The 23,640-nt window shown below is 37.1% G+C and overlaps 2 protein-coding genes and 1 long non-coding RNA gene across 4 annotated transcripts in view; 1 reads left to right on the forward strand and 2 right to left on the reverse strand.

The window, feature by feature from the left end:
* Positions 1-589: 589 nt before the first annotated feature.
* LOC132367030 (uncharacterized) lies at positions 590-2,924 on the reverse strand. Its single transcript, XR_009503644.1, has 3 exons — positions 2,813-2,924; positions 1,701-1,907; positions 590-898 (listed from the first exon to the last, which is right to left on the reverse strand). It is a non-coding gene; the product is annotated as an uncharacterized LOC132367030 (long non-coding RNA).
* A 7-nt stretch (positions 2,925-2,931) lies between these two features.
* Positions 2,932-23,640, forward strand: part of CAAP1 (caspase activity and apoptosis inhibitor 1) — a 54,000-nt gene continuing 33,291 nt past the window's right edge. The window contains exons 1-4 of one of the 2 annotated variants that reach the window (XM_059924637.1): positions 2,932-3,326; positions 8,433-8,633; positions 9,475-9,559; positions 10,460-10,535. In XM_059924637.1, coding sequence (XP_059780620.1) covers positions 3,021-3,326; positions 8,433-8,633; positions 9,475-9,559; positions 10,460-10,535 — 668 coding nt within the window. In that variant the 5' untranslated portion in view covers positions 2,932-3,020. Of the gene's footprint in view, positions 3,327-3,349; positions 3,424-8,432; positions 8,634-9,474; positions 9,560-10,459; positions 10,536-23,640 lie in introns of those variants that run through there. The other variant, XM_059924638.1, reaches the window with a different exon arrangement.
* Positions 6,527-7,094, reverse strand: LOC132367780 (large ribosomal subunit protein eL21). Its single transcript, XM_059926371.1, has one exon. The coding sequence runs from the start codon at positions 7,055-7,057 to the stop codon at positions 6,575-6,577; it is 483 nt and encodes a 160-aa protein (XP_059782354.1). The 5' UTR covers positions 7,058-7,094; the 3' UTR covers positions 6,527-6,574.

Here is a 23,640-nt window from a genome sequence, read left to right on the forward strand (position 1 = left end):
ACGTGTTGTAAGTTGTATTAATTAGGACTCTACATTGCAAGTGACAGAAAGTAACAGATCAGCTTAAAAAAAAAAAAAAAAAAGAATTATTGGCTCACTGATGAAAAATGACACCATTAGGACTTTCTGTGTCTTGTTCCAGCAAGTGTCTCTTGTTGGTCTCATTCTCGTAGCATCCTTCCCAGGTCAGGGAACATGACAACTAGCAGCTATGAGGTAACTTCCTTATAGTTCATCATTTAAGATGAAAGAGCAAAATTCTCATCTAATGTCTCTTTATAAGATTCCAGAGAAGTACTGATTGGCCCCAGCATTAATGCATCCTGTCCCTAGTCAATCACTGTGATTAATGCTCACTGGGTTGCTGAAGAGTAGTTATGAAAATGGCATATAAATCCCAATCTCTGTCTACCCTCCCGTATATTTGTTCCAGGGCAGAAAAGCAGTCCTGCATCTGCTTGCAGAGCTTTTAAGTTCATAACAATATTTAGTGCTGGGCCTCTTAAGCTCTATAATATTGGGTTGAACCATATGAAACTGTCACCATTCAACCAGTTTTGTTTTTTTTTTTTTTTATAACTACTTTTTTTAATTTTTATTTATTTTATTTTTATTTTTGGCTGTGCTGGGTCTTCGGTTCGTGCGAGGGCTTTCTCTAGTTGCGGCAAGTGGGGGCCACTCTTCATCGCGGTGCGCGGGCCTTTCACTATCGCGGCCCCTCCCGTTGCGGGGCACAGGCTCCAGACGCGCAGGCTCAGTAGTTGTGGCTCACGGGCCCAGCCGCTCCGTGGCATGTGGGATCTTCCCAGACCAGGGCTCGAACCCGTGTCCCCTGCATTAGCAGGCAGATTCTCAACCACTGCGCCACCAGGGAAGCCCCCATTCAACCAGTTTTGACCTACAAAAAAGGCAATTTCATATGGTTCAACCTAAATAGACAATGGCATCTCACTGACTCTAAGCCAACCTGTGATGTCTCTGACATATTCACACCATGAGTCAAAGCCCTTTCCCTGTCCTCATGACCTCATTTAAGCTTAATTACCTCCTTAAACTCCCTACCCCAAATATAGTTATATTGGGTTAGTTAGGGTTTCTACATATAAATTTTGGAGGAACATAATTCAGTTCGTAACAAGGTCACAACCATTACATGTTATTGATTTTATGTATTTATTCTGTCTGTGAATATACTGTAATACTCCCATTCCTTTCAGGCATGAGACTTAATGAGGCCAATATGGAACTCCTGAGGGCACAGGGGGCCTGGCCTCAGCATTGACTTTAGAAGACAAATATATGGGTGGAATGGGGAGTGGAGACAGCTATTTTCCCAGACCTGGGATTGCCCCTGCAACCTGGTTTGTTTTAGGCACTTACTAAGTAGTTGCTGAGTGACTGAGACACATAGGGAATGTGGTCAAAGGGAGGTTTCTTTTTTCAACTGCTTTCTATCACCTCAATGAAAGTTAGAAAATTACTACCACCCAGCTAGTGTTGCCCTATCCTTACCTTTTTCCTTCCGTGGCTAAAGGCCTCAGCTGAGACCACCCAAGCCAAACGGTGACACATTTTTTTATGTGTTCTTGATCTCTGATTTTAAAACCTGGTTTGTGTTTAGATCCAAAAATCCCACACAGCAGCCCACAAAAGCTAACATTCATAAAACTATGACCCATAATCTATTTTCAAAAACTCACTCGTCTTTTTCTTGTCCCTCTTGCACTCTGTGCAGGAAATACATAATCTCCGGAAATAGTCCTTAAATTCTCTTCTATTCTTTTCCATTGCTGCCCTCACACACTGCTCCTTTTCTTTTGCATTTCTTGCCTCAAATCCCTTTAAAAAATGGTCTGGGATCTCCTTATTGGTCACCTCCACTACTAAACTCTTCTTGTTTTCCTCTCCTTCAAAAAAACAAGAACTAGTGTGAAACGGCAGTTTATGAGGAAAGAAGGAACAGAGAAAAGGTAGCAACACTAATATGCCAATAGTATTTTATTCCTGCTCCTCTTTCCCCAACATAAAGAATTAATTTACATTTAGCAGGTCGCTATACTTATTCTGGTAGATAAATGGTTAAACAATACCGGACTACTTGATGATGAGGAAACAGTGTTCCAATCAGTGGAAAAGTATTCAACATTGTAAGTCAAGAATACAAGTTAAAACTACTATTATCATGTGTTAGAACAAATTCTTAAAAAGATTTCAGTATATGCATGACATTCTAAGTTGGTTCAGCCCTTCTTTTTCAAAGGAACTCGATTAAATAGAAGAAAAATAAGATGCTGATATCCTTTGATCAATTTCTTTTTTTTGAGTACAAAATAATGTAAATTTTTTCTTAAGTTATTTATAGCAGCATTTTTCTGACAATGTGCCAGGCTGTCAACAACCTAAGCGCCAGTATTTGAATATTAAATAAATTGAGAAAGAATAAATACAAGCGTCAAGCGCCTTTAGAGCGAAAAGGAATCATGCCCAGAGAGTAGTGTTAATGGGAAAAACAAAGAAGCAGAAGACCCTACTCTTGTACAACTCCCTAAAATACATTAAAAAAAATCTATCCACGTGATGAGGATAATGAGATTTCCCTTAAATTTTCTTTATTGTTGTTAGTGTCAAACAAAAATTGAAAGACAAATGACATTAGAGAATCAAACAATATACCTTTTACCTTACTATGTATTGTATATAGACAAAGATTGAAAAACAGTGTCAATAAGGCAAAGAGCTGTTGTAATGCTCCGCCTTGGGCCCTTTGTAGGGGTATGAAAACAAACAACAAAAGACCACCCACGCCGCTCACCTGCCGCAAACTGAAGCTTACCTCCTCGGCTGGTGGAGGCAGCGCTATTGGCCCCGGCCCCGCCTCCAGAAACGACTCCTGACGTTAGCGATGCGGCCGGAAGTGACGTCAAAGCTGCGACGCCCGTGCCCGTCGCTAGCTGCTGCGGCAGGCTTTCGGTCGATCCAGAAGCGGCGGGATTTCCCCGGATGGTTGCAGCGGCGGGATCATGACTGGGAAGAAGTCTTCCCGGGAGAAGCGGCGCAAACGAAGCGGTCAGGAGGCGGCGGCGGCGCTCGCGGCGCCGGACCCGGTTCCCGCCGTCGCCAGCGGCGGCAGTGGAAGCACCAGCGGTTGCGGGAGCGCCAGCGGCTGCGGGAGCGTCACCTGCTGTGGGAACACCAGCTTGAGTGGAAGTGTCACTGGCGGTGGGAGCGGCGGCAGCTGCTGGGGTGGGAGCAGCGTGGAGCGCAGTGAGCGCCGTAAGCGGAGGAGCACTGACTCATCTGCCAGCGTCTCCGGCTCCTTGCAGCAGGTGCGTGCGTGCTCTTCCCGCCGCTTCTCGAAGCGGCTGCGTTTCCGGAAGAAGGTGGGCGAGGAGCGGAATGTGGCAGCGGGATGCGGAGCCGGAGGTATCTCATGTTAGCGCTGCGATCCTAAGGGGTCCCGTGTTTGAAGTTCATGCTCCTGAGTTCCCTTGAACCCCACACTCCCACGTCTAGAACTTAAAGTTTCCGAATTTACCGATCGTCTGACTCATACTGCTTTTGGCTTCTTCCACTCCTGTGGTCTCCTCAGTCTCCTTGAAAAGTATGGGTCAGGAACTACCCTTCAGTGCCCTTGCGAGCCGCGCTTTATTTCTCTCTTCCTCCACGTTACAAGATGAGAAAATTGAGGCTCAAAGAGGTTAAGGAAGTCTACCCACAGTCACAGTTTGTTAATAACGCCTACATTCGAATGCAATATCTGATTATAAAAGCCATGTTCTTTATGCTCCATCGACCTAGCAAGATAGTAACGTTTTTTAAAAAAAGTTTGCTTACATTATAAAACAAATGCATGAATACATACTTTAAATGTATACAACACAGAAATGAAGGGAAAATCATGGAAGTCTCTATGCTTCCCCATTAATCGTTTGATATGCAGCCTCTTTATTAACTCTTGTCAGCCCTGAATTCTTTTTTTTATTTAAAAATTTTTTTTAATTTTAATTTTTTATTGGAGTATAGTTGATTTACAGTGTTGTGTTAGTTTCAGGTGTACAGCAAAGTGCTTCAGTTATACATATACATATATATATTCTTTTTCATCCCTGATATTTCTTATTTTTTGTTCTTTTTAAATTTTAATTTATTTATTTTTGGCTGTGTTGGGTCTTCGTTGCTGCGCACAGGCTTTCTCTAGTTGCAGTGAGTGGGGGCTGCTCTTCATTGCGGTGCACGGGCCTCTCATTGCAGTGGCTTCTCTTGAGCACGGGCTCTAGGCGCGCGGGCTTCAGTAGTTGTGGCACGCAGGCTCAGTAGTTGTGGCTCACGGGCTCTAGAGCGCAGGCTCAGTAGTTGTGGCACACGGGCTTAGTTGCTCCGCGGCATGTGGGATCTTCCCAGGCCAGGGCTCGAACCCATGTCCCCTGCATTGGCAGGCGGATTCTTAACCACTGCGCCACCAGGGAAGTCCTTTTCTTTCTTTTTAATCTAAGGCTTTTAGTATAGTGTTGAACACAAGCGTTCATAGTGGGCATTCTTTTCCCATTCTTTTTTGTAGTGGAAACATTTCTAATTTTACACCAGTAAGTGTATTTGCCATAGGTTCTGAAAGATACCTTTGATCAAGTTAAGGAAATTTTCTTTAATTAGTGGTTTTCTGAGGGTTGTAGAGTTCTTATCAGATGCCTTTAGGGCATTCTGTTGAGGTGATCAGTAGTTTTGCTTCTTAATCTGATTATGTAATTTTATTGATAAGTTAACTTATATTGAATTGTCCTCAGCATTCTTGGGATAAATACTATTTGATTTGTTGATTTGGTTGTTGTACTCCGCTGAAATTCAGTATTTTTACTTTTGTACCTATGTTCTTAAGTTAAATCAGCTTATTGTTTTTATTTTTGTAGTTATCCTGTCTTGTTTTGGTATCAGGGTTATGGTAGCCTTATGGATTGAGTTGGGAAAGCTTTGCATTTTTTTTGGTGTGTTCCAGAGTAGTTTATATCTTTTTCTCAAAGATATGTTGGAACTTGACTGTTGGACCATACAGCTATCGGGGTCTGGTGGATTTTTCTAGGGGTAGTGTTTTTTCCCTTAACCGCCATCTTTTTTTCCCCAAATTCTTCAATAGTTATAGATCTATGCATTTTTTCCACCCCTTTTAGATTCAGTTTTGGATATCACCATTCTTATCTTAAATAGTGTACATGTCTTTAGTACTCTTTATTATTATGGGGAGACCAATAATAAGGATTCTATAAGCATTTGCATACAGAACTAAACTGTACTTCTCATGAGAAGTAACTGTATTTGTAAAAGAAAAAAAGAAGTCATTATATATTAGGCATGTAGAGAACATCGCAAAACTCCAATAGTGCCATAATATTTGTTGTGTATTGCATTCCCTATTGTTGTTGTTAACAGCTTTATAGAGATATAATTCACATACCGTACAATTTACTAATTTCAAGTATACAGTTCACTGGTTTTTGAGTATAGTCACAGAGTGGTGCAACCATCACTGTGGTCAATTTTAAAATATTTTCATCATCCCCAGAAGAAACCCTATGTGTAATTTTTAGCTGTCATCCCTACTACCCCTACACCCCTACACCCATTCCATCCCTAGGCAATCACTAATCTACTTTCTATCTCTGTAGATTTTTTTTTTTTGGCTGCGTTGGGTCTTCGTGGCTGCGCGCGGGCTTTCTCTAGTTGTGGCGAGCGGGGCTACTCTTTGTTGCGATGTGTGGGCGTCTCATTGTGGTGGCTTCTCGTTGCGGAGCACGGGCTCTAGGGCGTGCCGGCTTCAGTAGTTGTGGCTGCGGTTCTAGAACGCAGGCTCCGTAGTTGTGGCACACGGGCTTAGTTGCTCTGCGGCATGCGGGATCTTCCCAGACCAGGGCTCGAACCCGTGTTCCCTGCATTGGCAGGCAGATTCTTAACCACTGAGCCACCAGGGAAGTCCCCTCTATAGACTTATAAATTTCCCTGTTCTGGGCATTTTATATGAATAGAATCATATGTGATCTTTTGTGTCTGGCTTCTCTCACCTAGCATATTTTTATTTCAGAGTCTGCCCATGTTTTAACACATATCAGTACTTCATTTCTTTTTGTAGCTGAATAATATTTCATTGTGTGGCTAGTACCACATTTAATTTTTTCATTTATCAATTGATAGACATTTGGATTGTTTCCAACTTTTCGCTATTATGCATAATGCTGCTGTGAGCATTTGTGTGCCAGTTTCTGTGCAGTTTCTGTGTAATTATGGTTACATTTCTTTTGGATATATATCCAGGAATGAAATTTCTGCATCATATGGCAACTTTATAAGGAACTACAAACCGTTTTCCAAACCAGCTGCACTATTTTATATTCCTACTAGCACTCTATGGGAGTTCAGTTCCTTTACATCCTTGGTAACACCTGAATTGCTTTGTGAGCAGTTAGAACAAGAGCTAACCTTTGCTTTTTCAGTGTAATTATCATAGTATTCTTTAAAATTAGCCTGTTTTTTTTTTTTTTTTTTTTTTTTTTTTCACAGTCCAGGTCTTTTATTTTCTTTACACCCATCATGCCATGAATTCATAGGGAATGGGCTCCAACAGTTCAGGCTCCTTTCCATTGGTTCTCACGAAGTGTGCTTCTCTGGGTGGAGCAGGCTGGCGCTTCAGCTGAACCCAAGTACCTTTCTCTTTGGCTTCCTTCTTTTTCTGATCATTTTCCTTCACCCGTTTCAGGAAGCTATCTCGGCTCTTAGAGTGCTTAATATGCTCGATACGCACATTAATTCTCTTGGCAAGAATCTTGCCCTTAACTTGTTTGTTTACAATGATGCCAACAGCATGCTGGGTAACATTGTAGACTCTCCCAGTTTTGCCATGGTAACATTTGTGGGGCATTCCTTTTTGAACAGTGCCCATTCCCTTGATATCTACAATATCACCTTTCTTGTAGATTCGCATGTATGTGGCCAAAGGAACAACTCCATGTTTTCTAAAAGGCCTAGAGAACATGTAGCGGGTACCCCTCCTCTTTCCCTTTGTGTTGGTCATTTTGGCGAATTACTGGAAGATGGCGGTTCCGGCCGAAAAAAAGCAAAATTAGCCTGTTTTTAAACTGCATTTTAAACAATTGCATTAGAAAGTATAAAAAGGAAACCTACTTGAATAATATAGTTAGGGATTTTCCTGGGGAAATGACTTTTAAATTGATACCTGAGTTTGTTGATCTTGGGAGTATAGAGTGATGGGGAAGTGGGGAAGAAAGACTCTCCTAGACAGAAGAACAGTGTGTACAAAAGCCCTGCCTGTATGAAATGAAGGGAGAACACCTTATGTTTGAGTAGTTCAGACAAGGTCGTTGTGTTTGGAACACAATGAGTATGAAGGACCTAATAGACTATATTACCCTAAGAACAGTGGGAAGTCATTGACAGCTTATATCAGTAAATAGGAAGGATGAGTATATGTGCATTTTATAAAATCCATTTTGGTGACAGTATACAAAACAGATTGGCAAGACCTCAGATTAGATGTAGGGAGTCCAGTTAAGTGCTACAGATAATCTAGGCAAAAAGAGGATGGTACCTTGGATCAGGATTATGGCAGTAGATTTGGAGAGACTGGATAGATTTGGGAGATAGGAGGTAAAATTGATTGAAATGTCTTAAATTACTTGCCTGCTTTGAATATCATTAGATATATAACAGTTTTTAAAATGATAGAGACTTCCCTGGTGGCCCAGTGGCTGAGAATCCATCTTCCAATGCAGGGGACGCGGGTTCGATCCCTGGTTGAGGAACCAAGATCCCACATGCCGCGGGGCAACTAAGCCTGCAACTACTGAGCCCATGCGCCTCAACTAGAGAGCCTGCGCGCTGCAAACTACAGAGCCCGTGTGCTGTAACTAAGACCCAATGCCACCAAAAATAAATAAATAAATAAATAAATAAATATTTTTAAAAAAGAAATCTTTATTTTAAAAAATGACAATAGCTTCTGGTAAGCAATGATACTTTATTATATAATATTTGTGGTTTATAACATTTTTGCTGCTATCCCATTTCTTTTTATGAATTAAGAAGAATGACAACGCATACATAAAATTCTTGGGTGAATTGTCTACTGGAGGAATATCGTATTCCACAAGTCTAAAATTGTAGGAAATCATTCAGTATTGAGTATATTTTCATTTGTGTGTCCTAAGATATTATCTCTTCACTTTTTCTCAATTTATTGATAATTACAGAGTGGAGAGTAACTTCAAAGAATACTGAGCAATTAAATAATCTTTCCTATGGTTTTAAATAAATAATTTGTGCAAAAAAAGAATTTGGAAATGTTTAACGAAGATTTTATTAAATGAAAGTGTATGACATTATAGACATATTTCTATTGTTTAATGGTTCTTTATCTCTTTTAATTTTAGGAAGCCAAATATCTTTTGCCAACTCTGGAAAAAGAGTTATTCTTGGCAGAGCACAGTGACCTTGAAGAAGGTGGATTAGACCTGACTGTGGCATTAAAACCAGTTAGTTTCTATATATCAGACAAAAAAGAAATGCTTCAGCAGTGTTTCTGTATCATAGGAGAGAAGAAGTTACAGAAGATGCTTCCTGATGTGTTAAAGGTACTTCATTACATACATTATCAGGCTATCCACATATACAGAAATATACAAACACTTTTTTTATAGCAATCATTTTACTTAATGGAAATTATAATTGGATGTTTTCAACTAATATGAGCTACTTCAAAAAGATATAAAGAAGGGATTTTGTAGAACCGTAAATGGCTTTGTCTATTTAAAAATTTGCCAGGAAGAAATAGGGTACTTTACTATATTTAGGTAAGGAATTTTTTGACCTTCTGGAAATTATTCTATTAAATACAGGCAGTTTAAGTAACTAAGTTAGAGGTATACTGATTCTTTCTGGTGCTTTAAGAAGTAGTGTACTGCTGTGTAACAGTATGCAATGATAGTTGGTAATAGCCTATATTTCATTAAATTCATAAATGTTTTCATATATTTATCTCTGAAAATTATTCAGGGAAATACATGGTATTCTAATTTTACAGATGTGGAAAAAAGGCCGTGGACAAATTAAGCCCAACATCATATATATCTAAGATGTATGGAACTAGGACTTGAATATTTAAGCCTTTAGAGGTATTACCTAACATAAGTAGGCTGCTATTAAGAATATCTGGGCACCTACTTATTCTTCAGTTTGTTCTTTCATAATAAACATGACTTTATATATCCAAATCAAAACTCTATAAATTATAATGTTTACATGTTAACTGGCAGGTCTTCACATTTCATCCCAGAAAAAAATTTATGTGACTTTTAATTTGTTTTACTGTAGATTTTGCTTAGCAGACTTTCTTTTTTTAAATGGTTGCTGTTTTCTAGTTTACATTGGTGCTGTGTTATATAAATGCATTTTTTAAAATGTCATTTTCTTTAGAACTGTTCAATAGAAGAAATTAAAAAACTGTGCCAGGAACAGTTAGAGCTCCTGTCTGAAAAAAAAATCTTGAAGATTCTTGAGGGTAAGAATACGTATTTCTACCTTCTGGTAACTTAGTGCTTAATACTATACTTGGCATAAATCCTGAGGTATTCTTTTTTTTGTTGTTTTTTTTTTTTAACTTGACTGTTACTTTAATTTTATTATGGGGTAATCACTGAGTATTTTTACCTCTGTACAGAAATATAGTTTACATATCAGAATAGCATCTCAGGAATGGACTTTTTGATGTATGTATGGTTTCTCCAAATCAGTTGTGTAGGTAAGAACATTAAGTTTGTGCACAATAAAAAAATGAAATAAAAAATGTTTACCCAAAATGCTGTAAAAAAATTACTTATTGAGAAGGCAAAGCCTTCTCTTAAAATATTTTAAAATTTTCTGCTTTATATTCTTACTGCTTTTAATTATCTGTTGAATACCATTTCTGCTCTAATAAGTCCCAAATGCAGAGTTAGAAGAATTGCCAACATTTATCTGTCTGCCTGAAGTAAGACTCTTCTTTGTATATATTACCTGTAGAATTTTGGATTTTAAAGCTTTTCTTTTTGGACTCTACAAGGATATTAGCATTAGCATTACAAGAGAAGGAACAAAAAAATGGAGGATTTCAATTTCCAGAGATAACATCTTTTTTAAATGTAAAATGGTAATAGATGTATACATGTGTGTATAGTTTGTAAGTATTATATGTACACACATTCTTGCTTATATATATTTTGTACATTTATAAAATAGATAAAGGGAAGGCAATGACAAATACCTAATAAGGCATTTTAAATATAAGCAATTAAAAATGTCATCTTTCAGCAACTCTCAAGTTTTTTAATCGTCACTTTATACATGACACTTTCTGTATAATGATTAAATCACTCTGACATTCTATGAGCATGCTTTCTATTTTTTTTATGTCATTCATAAGGTGACAATGGTATGGACTCTGATATGGAAGAAGAGGCAGATGATGGCTCTAAGATGGGATCTGATTTAGTTAGTCAGTAAGTTAAAAACTTTCATTTTTATTTCAGAATTTCTTTGTTATCCCTTTGGTGATTTCTTACCTCAAGAATGTGATTGTTTTTCTGTGTTATATTTATATAAAGTGATTCAACAATGTTGGATTGATTTTTTTTACTTGTAGTGATTAGTCTTTTTGGTATATATGAGAATGAAGTTAATTGCTTTCAGGATTAAGATGATTTTCTTAAACTACTGCTCAGATATAGGACTGCAACAATGCTGACCTCAAGCAGAATCACATTTCTCATTTGGAATTTGAATATACGTATCACTAGTGATACCCACTGTTTATTAAGTATTATACTTACTCTACCAAACATTATGTTAGTAGTTTAGAAGACTTTATCTCGCTGAATATCTTCTACATACCTATTAATGTTTGGTGATAATAGCTTCTTTTCACAGCTGAGATAGTAAGGTGGTTCACTTTATATAGGTACCTAAAATTTGATTATTGTGATGATGAAAAATACCTGATGTTTTGGGATGCTGACTAATCAAGAAGCAACATGCTAATTTCTTTTTCTAGATTATTCTGCTCTGCCATGGGCTCATCAAACTTTCACCAACTGATTTTATTATCTATTGATGATTTTTGACTAAAACAATTTTTTTTTTTGGTAGTTGCCAAAGACTGACTTTTATCTCTGTTTGCAGAGTTTGGCTATAGGCAGTAGCACAAATAAAAACAGATAACCAGAGGCAGTCGCATAAATAAGTAGCACATATTTAACCTGAAACCTTGAGTATAATTTCATTTCTAATACAATGCTATTGGGTAAGTATCACTGAAAAAAGATAATTTAATGTCATGTTATAACTGTAGAGGGCATCAAATAATCTACTTATACTGAAGTATTGAAGAAATCATTGTATCTTGGTTGCCTCATAATCAGTAGATTTTTGGTCATCACATACATCTTGCCTAGGAGTGTCACAGGATGATTGATACTTACCCACAGAGTAGAAAATGTACACATTTCTAAAAAGTCTTGCTATTGATTTTCCTTCAAAATACTTAGCTTTAAATTGTCTGTGTAGTATGCTAATCTAGTTCAGATAGTTTAACCATTTACAAGGCTTGTCACTTTTTAGTACTTTTTAGTTTCTTTTTTTTTTCCTTTTTCTTTTTATTTATTTATTTATTCATTTATTTTTGGCTGCGTTGGGTCTTTGTTGCTGTGCACAAGCTTTCTCTAGTTGCAGTGAGCGGGGGCTACTCTTCATTGCAGTGCATGGGCTTCTCTTTGTAGTGGCTTCTGTTGTTGTGGAGCACAGGCTCTAGGCGCGTGGGCTTCAGTAGACGTGGCACATGGGCTCAGTAGTTGTGGCTCGCGGGCTCTAGAACGCAGCAGGCTCTGTAGTTGTGGTGCATGACGGGCTTAGTTGCTCTGCAGCATGTGGGATCTTCCTGAATCAGGGATCGAACCCGTGTCCCCTGCATTGGCAGGCAGATTCTTAACCACTGCGCCACCAGGGAAGTCCTTAGTTTCTTAAATTATCTAAATTAACCGTCTTGCTTCTTGATGTTTCTTACAGAGCATCAACTTCTGCTTGATTACATTTGTTTGCCTTTATTTAAGGCAAATATTTTGCCTCTTTGTTTCCCTCTGTTTATTTTTCCCAGTTTTTGAGGTGTTGTCAAGTTTAAGTCCTTTATTGTTCACACCTGAACATTAATGCTACCTTTTTTACTGTTAGAAGCCATTTGATGGATAGCCAATCAGATTAGAAACTTAATTCTCTTAAAAAACTTTTTTTTCTAATGAAAAAAATGGTGATTAGATTCAAAGTGACTATTGCGAAGAACCCACTTTTACAATGTTACTGTAAGACAGATCATGTTAGCTTTTAAATGCTGCAATGAGCAGGTTAAGCAATCACAAATATTACCCAAAACTGTCATAGTAGCCACTTGTGGACCTGATAAGTGCCAGATCATTGGGATTCTTTTGAGTTATTTGAGAATATAGGCTTTAAAAAAAAAAAGCTACAAGATGCCAAATAAATAATAATACTAAGCTAGAAGATGCCAAATAAGCTAAAGATGCCAGATAAATAATAATATTAAAGCTAACACTTACTGAGCCAGTAAGTGTTGTATGCCAGACACTGTTCTAATCACTTTATATGCCTTCATTCACTTATTGGGTTTGTACAACAACCTTGTGAGGTAGGTGGTATTAGCATCATCATTTTACAAATGGAAAGATAAAGCCCAGAAAGATTTGTGTGCCTGAGGTCACACAAATGAATGTGGAAGTAGGAGGAATGTTAGTTCTGAAGAGATTATATAAGCATTCATGTTAATGGACCTGGCTTTAAGACATTTAACCTTCCCTAAAATCACTTTATACATTTGTAAAATGTGGGTAATCCTTGCTTCAATAGGATTATTGGGATTAAATGAGCTAATGTGACTTGTTTGTTATTATTTGTTTACTATTTTATTATTAATAATCTTAGTTATGAATGGGGAGATATACTGCAGTGTGAAACAGTGAAGGTGGGACAGGGAGTTAATGTGAGAAGATGCTGGCTTTAGTGCATGTTCCTGACATTTGCTATGTGCTTTGTGCTTAAAGGGACAATTCAGTCCTGTTAATCTCTATAGAAGAGAACTGAACCTGGTGGGCAGACTTATAAAAACCTCGTTCCAGTGCTTCAACGGAGGGCTAAGTTAGTTAACATGTTTGGTCCTTGGTGCTGAAAATTTCCATGTTTTTTATTACCTGCTGGTTTTTTACTCTCTAATAAATAACAGTAGTCTGAGCTGTCCAGATGCTGAGGGAACAGTTACGAGTAGGCAAAGACCAATTAAAGGAATTCAATAATTTGAGAGAGGAAAATGACGCTGAATAAGTTGAATAGGTAGCTTCTGTGGAACACAGAATTAATAGACTATAGGAAAGAAAACTTTAACAAAATAATGAAAACTCTCAAAGAAGTACAATTAGAGCACAAGTGTAGTTTTTTTTTTAAAATAAATTTATTTATTTATTTATTTATCTTTTTATCTTTGGCTGCGTTGGGTCTTCGTCGCTGCACACAGGCTCTCTCTAGTTGCGGCGAGTGGGGGCTGGTGGCTTCTCTTGTTGCAGAGCACGGGCTCCAGGTGTGCGGGCTTCATTAGTTGTGGCACGTGGGCTCAGTAGTTGTGGCTTGGGCTCTAGAGCACAGGCTCATTAGTTGTGTCACGTGGGCTCAGTAGTTGTGGCTCGTGGGCTCTAGACCACAGGCTCAGTAGTTGTGGCACGCAGGCTTAGTTGTTCTGCGGCATGTGGGATCTTCCCGGACCAGGGCTTGAACCTGTGTCCCCTGCATTGTCAGGTGGACTCTTAACCACTGTGCCACCAGGGAAGTCCCCACAAATGTAGTTTTAGGAACTAAAAATAAATTCTGAATTCCTAAACTTAGGAGACAAACTGATAAAGAGGTTAGCTATGACTGGGGGCTACATCATTGTCCTAAGAAATCAAGTTGAATAAATAAATACAGAATAATAAAAAACCACACACAAAAAGTATAAATCCTTATGTGTAACTCATGGCTACCTGGAAGACAATTTTAGACCTATCCTGAACATAATAGAAATTATAGAAAGAGAAACAAATAGCTAGAAAAGTATTGAAGAAATGATAGAATTAAAATTTTTGGTTTAAAGACTTAAGACTGTAAGTGCAAGGATAAGGAGAAAACACCTGGTTATGGGCTGAATTATGTCCCTTCAAAATTCATATGTGGAAATCCCTAACCCCTACCACCTCTGAATGTAATCTCATTTGGAGATAAGGTCTTTAAAGAGGTAAATGGGACTTCCCTGGTGGTTCAGTGGTAAATAATCCACCTTACAATGCAGGGGATGTGGGTTCGATCCCTGGTCAGGGAACTGGGATCCCACATGCCGTGGGGCAGCTAAGCCCACGCACCACAACTACTGAGCTCGCACGCCTCAACTAGAGCCCGCGTACCTCAGACTACAGAGCTCATGTGCCCTGGAGCCTGTGCACCACAACTGGAGAAGAGAAAACCCGCACACCACAACTAGATAGAAGCCCGTGCACGGCAACAAAGAGCCCGAGTGCCGCAACTAAGACCTGACGCAGCCAAAAATAAAAATAAAATAAATAAACAAATAAATAAATCTTTTTTTTAAAAAAGAGGTGATTAAGTTAATCCTATCTGATTGTTGTCCTTATAAGAAAAGAAAATTTGAGTACACTGGAAGACTCCAGGGCTGGGTACACACAGAGAAGAGCCATGTGAGGACACAGCCAGAAGGCAGCCATCTGCAAGCCTCAGAAGAAACCAAACCTGCAGACACCTTGATCTTTGACTTCTACCTTGCGGAACTGTGAGAAACACATTTTTGTCGTTTAAGCCAGCCAGCCTTTGGTATTTTGTTATGGCAGCTTTAACAAACAAATACAAACTTACATGTATGTGTGTGTGTATAAATTTCCCAGTGAAATTTTTTCCCCCTAACTTTTTATTTTGAAAAACTTCAAACTTATATAAAAGTTGAAAGAATGATGTAATGAACATCCATATACCCTCTACCTAGATTCAGCAACATTAACATCTTGCCATTTTTGCTTTTGCTCTCTCCTTATATTTATCCTTTTTCCCCAAGAGCCATTTGTATTAGGTTGCTAGAGCTGCCATAGCAGAATACCACAGACTGCCTGGCTTAAACAACAGAAATTTATTTTCTCACAGTTCTGGAGGCTGAAAGTCCAGATCAGGGTACTGGCAGGGTTGTTTTCTCTGAGGCCTCTCTCCTTGGCTTGCAGATGGCCACCCTCTTGCTGCCTTTTCACTTGCTTGTCTTTCTCTGTGTGTGTCCCCCTGGTGTCTCTCCCTGTGTCTTAGTCTCCCCTTATAAGGACACTAGTCAGATTGGATTAGCACCTACCATAATGGCCTTATTTTAAGTTAATTAGCTTTATAAAGGCCCTATCTCCAAAACAGTCAACATTCTTAGGCACTCGGGTTAGGGTTTCACATATGAATTCTTTGTGGGGAAACAGTTCAGCTCATAACCTATTAAAAAATAAGTTACAGATGTCATAACATTTCATGCTTAAACAATTCAGTATGCACTTCCTAAAAATAAGAGTCTTACAGCCACAATGCCATCATCACTTTTCAGAAATAAACAGTAATTCAAATAATATCATCTAATATATTGCCCATATAAAATTTCCCCAATTACTAAAAAAATTTATAGTTTACTTATTTATTTTAATTAATTAACTGATTCTGATCCAGGATCCAGTTGGAATTCATGTGCTCTGTTTGACTGTTAGTATTTCAAAGCTAAATTTAAAGAGAAGATTTAGATATGAGAGAGAAAAGCTTAATGACTAGCCCAGGAACTTAGTTCACATCTTAAAGGAGTTTTAAAAATAACAAAATAAACCAAAAGAAAGTTGGAGAAATGAAACAACAAAGGTAAACATTAAAACTAAGAAACAGAAAACAAAAGGATAATTAAATTTAAATTTATTAACTTGATTTTTGTAAAGACAAGAAAATAAAATAAACTCTTCTTCGGTCTGATTAAGGAAATAAGTAGAGAGCAATTAAAATTGAGATTAGTGAGAAAGGAGGAGACAGAATCATAGGCATGTATGAGTTTAAAAGAATAATGAGAATCCACATGCAGCATTGTATAAACAAACTTGAAGCGAGCAAATGTATGGTATTCTATCAAAATACAAATTAACCAAATTCTCCCAAAAGTGGATAACTTGAAGAGATTAACGAAGAAGAAATTAGAAAGGTGAATAGAGATCTGTTGAAAAAGACAAGGTGAATTCACAACTGAATTATTATTTACATGAGTTGATACATGTAATGTGTTTACAGCTAATAAAGCATTCAATAATGCCATCTGTTAACTATTTTCAAACAGATTACACCTGTGTTATTTAAATTAGTCCAAGCCCTAGAAAAAGATGAAAAGATCTTCAGTTTACTTTATGATTTCTGCATAGCTTTAATATCCCAAATTTCATAAATAGTGCCAAAAAAGTGTGCGGGGGATTATAGGCCTTCTCACTTGTGAATATAGATGTAAAAATTATAAGTACAACATTAGCATATAGAATCCAGCAGTGTATCAGTGGGTAATTATGCTACTGACCAAGTAGGATTTACTCCAGGAATTTACGGGAGACTTGATTAGAAAGTCTATTAGCATAATTCATTTCAACAAATTAAAGGAGAAAAATTACATGGTCAGATAAGTAGATGCTAAAAAGGCCTTTGCTAGTATTCAGCAGTCATTTCTAATATAAGCTGTAGGTAAAAAAGATATAGTAGAAAACTATTCAGATATGATAATGACCATTTTACCAAGCTTAACTACCCACTTGGTGAATTTAAATGACGAATCAGACAGGATCATTCATTTTCAGTGTTTCTTGGAGGTTCTAGCAAATGCATTTAGACCAAAAACACACACACACACACACACGCATGCAACATTGGTGGTGGGGAGTAATTAACTGGTCAAAGGCAGCTAAAAGAGATGGAATGATGGAAGCAGAGATTGGAGTGATGTACTTTGAAGATGGAAAAAGGAGCCACAAGCTAAGGAATGCAGGTGATCTTGCAGAAGCTGGAAAAGACAAGGAAATGGATTCTCCAGAAGAAATGTAACACTACCTACACCTTGATTCTAGTGTCGTTAAGACTAATTTGGGATTTCTGACCTCCAGAACTGTAAGATAATAAATTCACATTGTTTTAAGCCACTAAATTTGTGGTGATTTTTGTTACAGTGGCAATAGAAAACTATGCAAGGCACTTGATTAAAACCTAGACATAAGCCAGAGTTTTAGATTGTTGCCTGTAACCATAGAGATATTTTGCTCAATTTAAATATTTTAACAATTTTCAAATAGTTCCAACATTTAAAAATCAAGTGATAACACACCAAAGTTTGGATTTCTGAGTTGCTTGAAAATCAGATCAAGCAACCTTTCCTGAGAGGGCAAAAAAAATTTGGAGCTGAGTGTAGGTACTCTCTTTTTGAGTGGCATATATATGTTTCACTTTGCCACATAGTACTTCATTTGCCTATATGCTTAATGTACAGAATGTCTAGAAAATGAAACTCTGATTCAAGGGAAAATACATAAAGGCCAAAGGTTTGCCTTGGAACCAGTTCTGTCAGTTTGTCAGTGTCTTATCAACTGAGACATACACCTTTACCTTTTTATCCCAATTTTGATGAACAAAAAGAATTTTAAATAGGTCTAGATAAAGCAGTCTATGGTATTAAAGACACGTGAAAATTTTGATATTTTCTTTTAACGGCAACCTGTGTGCTTTTATTGTGGTGTTTATGGGAAAGGACATAACATTAATAGCTTCTTAGAATTATCTAAGAAGCTGTAAAGTGACAACCTTCAGTATGAGGTATATGTATGCGTATGTGTATGTATATGGTATTTAATATGCCCTATGTAAATTACTTTTCTCGTAAACCATTAAAAGTTTGAAAATACAGAAGTACACACAAATGTTTATGCACAAGGGAAAAAAATCTAAATTTATATTTTCAGTTTTATATGATCTCCTCACATTGTTAGCTTTATATTTTTAAGTTATATTTATCTTCTAAGGTCAGCTTTCAAATACATGTTTTTTCCCCCAAGCTCTTTTGATCTCTACTGCTTTTTAAAATTTTGATTGCTTACTCATACTTACTTTACAATAGTTCTTTTTTACTACCTAAAGGAAAAAGAAAGTAGTAGTTATAAGAAATTTTTGACAGTGTACTACTTTGAAACTTGAAATTAGTGAGTGTTAACATAACAATTTTAATAGGAATGAGATGCAGGAACTATGAAGATGGAACATTCGTAGTTTCTAAATACCTTCATTTTTAAAAAGGTGAGGGATGGGATTGTCTGTCACTTTAGTTCACCTTAGGTAAGTAAATGAGCAACTTTGTATTGTACTGAGATAGTCTAAAAATTTTAGCATTTATAATTTTGCAGTGTTTTAAAACCTTAGATATTGTGACAAGATTTGCACATGTTACAGATTACAAGTTGCTTAACAAGAACAACAATTTTAAGTAAATAAGGTAATATGCCTGGAATCAGAGCGCTCTCTTCATTTGGAAAAGAAGCTTTATTAGAGCTAAAGTAGCACTAAAAATGAGAACAGGTATTAGCTTGGCCTATAATGTGAGATGATTACACCCTAAAGAATATGTTTGTAATGAAATTTAAGTCTTGAATAGTGCAATAAAATAATCAGGATTGAGGTTTTATATAAAAAGAATAAAAATACAAACACTTTAGGGAAATCTTAACAGTGTTTTAGAATTGATTTAATAAATACCTTTATGAATTTTAAATTAATATGCTTTTAGTGAATGATATTGAGGGAGACGTCAGTGGAAATGAAGTTGTATTTCTCTGTGGATAATAAGCAGTGATGAGATAATATCCCAGTTCTAGAAGGCAAAGAAATTTAAAAATCGAGATTCTCAAACTAAGGTATACTGCCAAGTAGGTTCTGTAGGAGTGTTCTGGAACTATTGATCCTAGTCACTGCTCCTTAGCAGAGGATGGGCATGTTCTAAATTAGTTATTATCAGATTCTAGTTTTGGATGATTAACTTCCTGAAAAAGTAAGATACTCCTGAACAGGCCTTAGAGCTTTTAGGTAATACATATAATTTGAACAACAACCCTAATAGTGATATGTGGTAGAACTCTGATGCCGTTTGTTAGTTGAATAAAAAGCGTTAGTTTTTCTTTTGTTTTTAGTAAGGGAGACACATTCATGTCCTTTTTGATGACTTAGAGCTGTCTTGTGGGTTCAGCTCAGCTGGCATTAGAGTACTGAGTTTGATTTGTTCCAATTCAAGCAACGCAGTCCTTGGATTACGTATGTATAAGTAACTTTCAAAGGGGCAATAGTACTCAGCCAAATGCTGAACTCTCAGTAAGTGTCAATAAAACTAAACTTGTTGGGAATAAAAGAGTCCTTCATAAACTGCTATTATTAAGCTTCAAAGGAATAAAGCATTTGAATAAAATTTACAGTGCTCCAGAGCATTGAATTAATGGGCAACATAAATCTACAGTACGTAATTAAGTAAATATTTTTATCAATAGATACAAAAATAAGCCTCAGGTAGACCCTAGACCCGGGCTCATTAGGAATAATACCTTCAGAAATTGACCTGTGATTCATCTAACTCATATAACCCACTCTGGAATGTATGAGGTTGTTTTGTAACAGTTACTTGTTTTAACTCTATTATGAAAAATTTCAGTGTACAATGAACGCTTGAATACCTATCACCCACTATGTTTCCTCCCATATTATTTTTAACCCCCTCCTTTCAACTTCTTTCAACTTGATAACTTTGAAGCAGATCTTGACCCAGTTCTTTTTATATATTTAGCAAATAGGCACCTCTCTAGAATCTTTAGAACATTCCTTGGAATGGGAGGGCCTGAGCTTCTCAGAGGTCTTAGATAGGCTCTTCATTTGAATTGCAACTCTGTTTTCCGTTGGGGAATTTTGAGGGTCTTGGGAAGGATTTTCTGGTTTTGTAACTGTCTACACACAAAAAAAATCTTTCTTTGTGTTACAGAAAGCTGATTTTTAAACTGTATCTGTTGTTTTCCCATCAGTCATTTTAATGCCTCATCTTGCTGCTCAAGCACTAGATTAGATGTAAGCAGGTAGTTTTCCTTTTCTCTGCTCTTCCCTTATCACTTTTTAAAAAAATTTAAGATTTTCTTAATCACTTATCTGATTCTTTGTATTAACTGTCTTTTCCATTTCACTTGAAAAATAAGTTCACTGATGTTAAGTGCACTAAACTGTTTGTTAATGATTATTCTTTAATACGCTGGTGCACTTCTCCCACTATTTGAAGTTTTTGCTTACCAAGAGTCACATGTGTTTGTTTCCAATGCAGTTACTGTAGTTTTACAATATAGTTATATGCAAAAACAGGTGAAATATCACTATAAAAAGATTATTTGATCACGCTGAATGCTTTGGAAAAACTCAAAGTGCAGTTGTTTTTAGCTGTGGGATAACAACAGTAAAAGTTTGGGCAGCACTGTATAAATAAAAAGGGTTATTTTTTTCTGCACTCAGATTTTTGTGTTTTAAATAAGCCAAAAGTAGAGATGTAGTCAATGGCTTATATGAGTAGGATGAGCCTGAACTCTTTTCCATGGATTCATATCAAAGATAAGGCTTCATATCCAAAGACTGATGAATGAAGATACATTTCTGTTTTAATTTAACCTAAAAAGCTTAAATTATATATGTAACTTTTTTTTTCTTTTTCTTTTTTAACATCTTTATTGGAGTATAATTGCTTTACAATGGTGTGTTAGTTTCTGCTTTATAACAAAGTGAATCAATTATACATATACATATATCCCCATATCTTTTCCCTCTTGCGGCTCCCTCCCTCCCACCCTCCCTATCCCACCCTTCTAGGTGGTCACAAAGCACCGAGCTAATCTCCCTGTGCTATGCGGCTGCTTCCCACTAGCTATCTATTTAACATTTGGTAATGTATATATGTCCATGCCACTCTCTCACTTTGTCACAGCTTACCCTTCCCCCTCCCCATATCCTCAAGTCCATTCTCTAGTAGGTCTGTGTCTTTATTTCCATCTTGCCCCTAGGTTCTTCATGACCATTTTTTTTCCCTTAGATTCCATATATATGTGTTAGCATACGGTATTTGTTTTTCTCTTTCTGACTTCACTCTGTATGACAGACTCTAGGTCCATCCACCTCACTACAAATAACTCAATTTCGTTTCTTTTTATGGCTGAGTAATATTCCATTTTATATATGTGCCACATCTTCTTTATCCATCCATCTATCGATGGACACTTAGGTTGCTTCCATGTCCTGGCTATTGTAAATAGAGCTGCAATGAACATTTTGGTACATGACTTTTTTTTTTTTTTTAAAAACATCTTTATTGAAGTATAATTGCCTTACAATGGTGTGTTAGCTTCTGCTTTATAACAAAGTGAATCAGTTATACATATACAATATGTTCCCATATCTCTTCCCTCTTGCATCTCCCTCCCTCCCACCCTCCCCATCCCACCCCTCTAGGTGGTCACAAAGCACCGAGCTGATCTCCCTGTGCTATGCGGCTGCTTCCCACTAGCTATCTATTTTACATTTGGTAGTGTATATATGTCCATGACACTCTCTCACCCTGTCACATCTCACCCCACCCCCTCCCCATATCCTCAAGTCCATTCTCTAGTAGGTCTGTGTCTTTATTCCCGTCTTGCCACTAGGTTCTTCATGGCCTTTTTTTTTTCCTTAGATTCCGTATATATGTGTTAGCATACTGTATTTGTTTTTCTCTTTCTGACTTACTTCACTCTGTATGACAGACTCTAACTCCATCCACCTCATTCCAAATACCTCCATTTCATTTCTTTTTATGGCTGAGTAATATTCCATTGTATATATGTGCCACATCTTCTTTATCCATTCATCTGTCGATGGACATTTAGGTTGCTTCCATGTCCTGGCTATTGTAAATAGAGCTGCAATGAACATTTTGGTACCTGACTCTTTTTGAACTATGGTTTTCTCAGGGTATATGCCCAGTAGTGGGATTGCTGGGTCGTATGGTAGTTCTATTTGTAGTTTTTTAAGGAACCTCCATACTGTTCTCCATAGTGGCTGTATCAATTTACATTCCCACCAACAGTGCAAGAGTGTTCCCTTTCCTCCACACCCTCTCCAGCATTTATTGTTTCTAGATTTTTTGATGATGGCCATTCTGACCGGTGTGAGATGATATCTCATTGTAGTTTTGATTTGCATTTCTCTAATGATTAATGATGTTGAGCATTCTTTCATGTGTCTGTTGGCAATCTGTATATCTTCTTTGGAGAAATGTCTGTTTAGGTCTTCTGGCCATTTTTGGATTGGGTTGTTTGTTTTGTTATTGAGCTGCATGAGCTGCTTGTAAATCTTGGAGATTAATCCTTTGTCAGTTGCTTCATTTGCAAATATTTTCTCCCATTCTGAGGGTTGTCTTTTGGTCTTGTTTATGGTTTCCTTTGCTGTGCAAAAGCTTTTAAGTTTCATTAGGTCCCATTTGTTTATTTGTGTTCTTATTTCCATTTCTCTGGGAGCTGGGTTAAAAAGAATCTTGCTGTGATGTATGTCATAGAGTGTTCTGCCTATGTTTTCCTCTAAGAGTTTGATAGTGTCTGGCCTTACACTTAGGTCTTTAATCCATTTTGAGTTTATTTTTGTGCATGATGTCAGGGAGTGTTCTAATTTCATACTTTTACATGTATCTGTCCAATTTTCCCAGCACCACTTATTGAAGAGACTGTCTTTTCTCCACTGTATATGCTTGCCTCCTTTATCAAAGATAAGGTGACCATATGTGCGTGGGTTTATCTCTGGGCTTTCTATCCTGTTCCATTGATCTATATTTCTGTTTTTGTGCCAGTACCATACTGTCTTGATTACTGTAGCTTTGTAGTATAGTCTGAAGTCAGGGAGCCTGATTCCTCCAGCTCCGTTTTTCTTTCTCAAGATTGCTTTGGCTATTCGGGGCCTTTTGTGTTTCCATACAAATTGTGAAATTTTTTGTTCTAGTTCTGTGAAAAATGCCAGTGGTAGTTTGATAGGGATTGCATTGAATCTGTAGATTGCTTTGGGTAGTAGAGTCATTTTCACAATGTTGATTCTTCCAATCCAAGAACATGGTATATCTCTCCATCTATTTGTATCATCTTTAATTTCTTTCATCAGTGTCTTGTAGCTTTCTGCATACAGGTCTTTTGTCTCCTTAGGTAGGTTTATTCCTAGATATTTTATTTTTATTGCAATGGTAAATGGGAATGTTTTCTTAATTTCACTTTCAGATTTTTCATCGTTAGTGTATAGGAATGCAAGAGATTTCTGTGCATTAATTTTGTATCCTGCAACTTTACCAAATTCATTGATTAGCTCTAGTAGTTTTCTGGTAGCATCTTTAGGATTCTGTATATATAGTATCATGTCATCTGCAAACAGTGACAGTTTTACTTC

Source organism: Balaenoptera ricei, chromosome 6 (genome assembly GCF_028023285.1).
Source record: "Balaenoptera ricei isolate mBalRic1 chromosome 6, mBalRic1.hap2, whole genome shotgun sequence".
Classification (NCBI taxonomy): domain Eukaryota; kingdom Metazoa; phylum Chordata; class Mammalia; order Artiodactyla; family Balaenopteridae; genus Balaenoptera; species Balaenoptera ricei.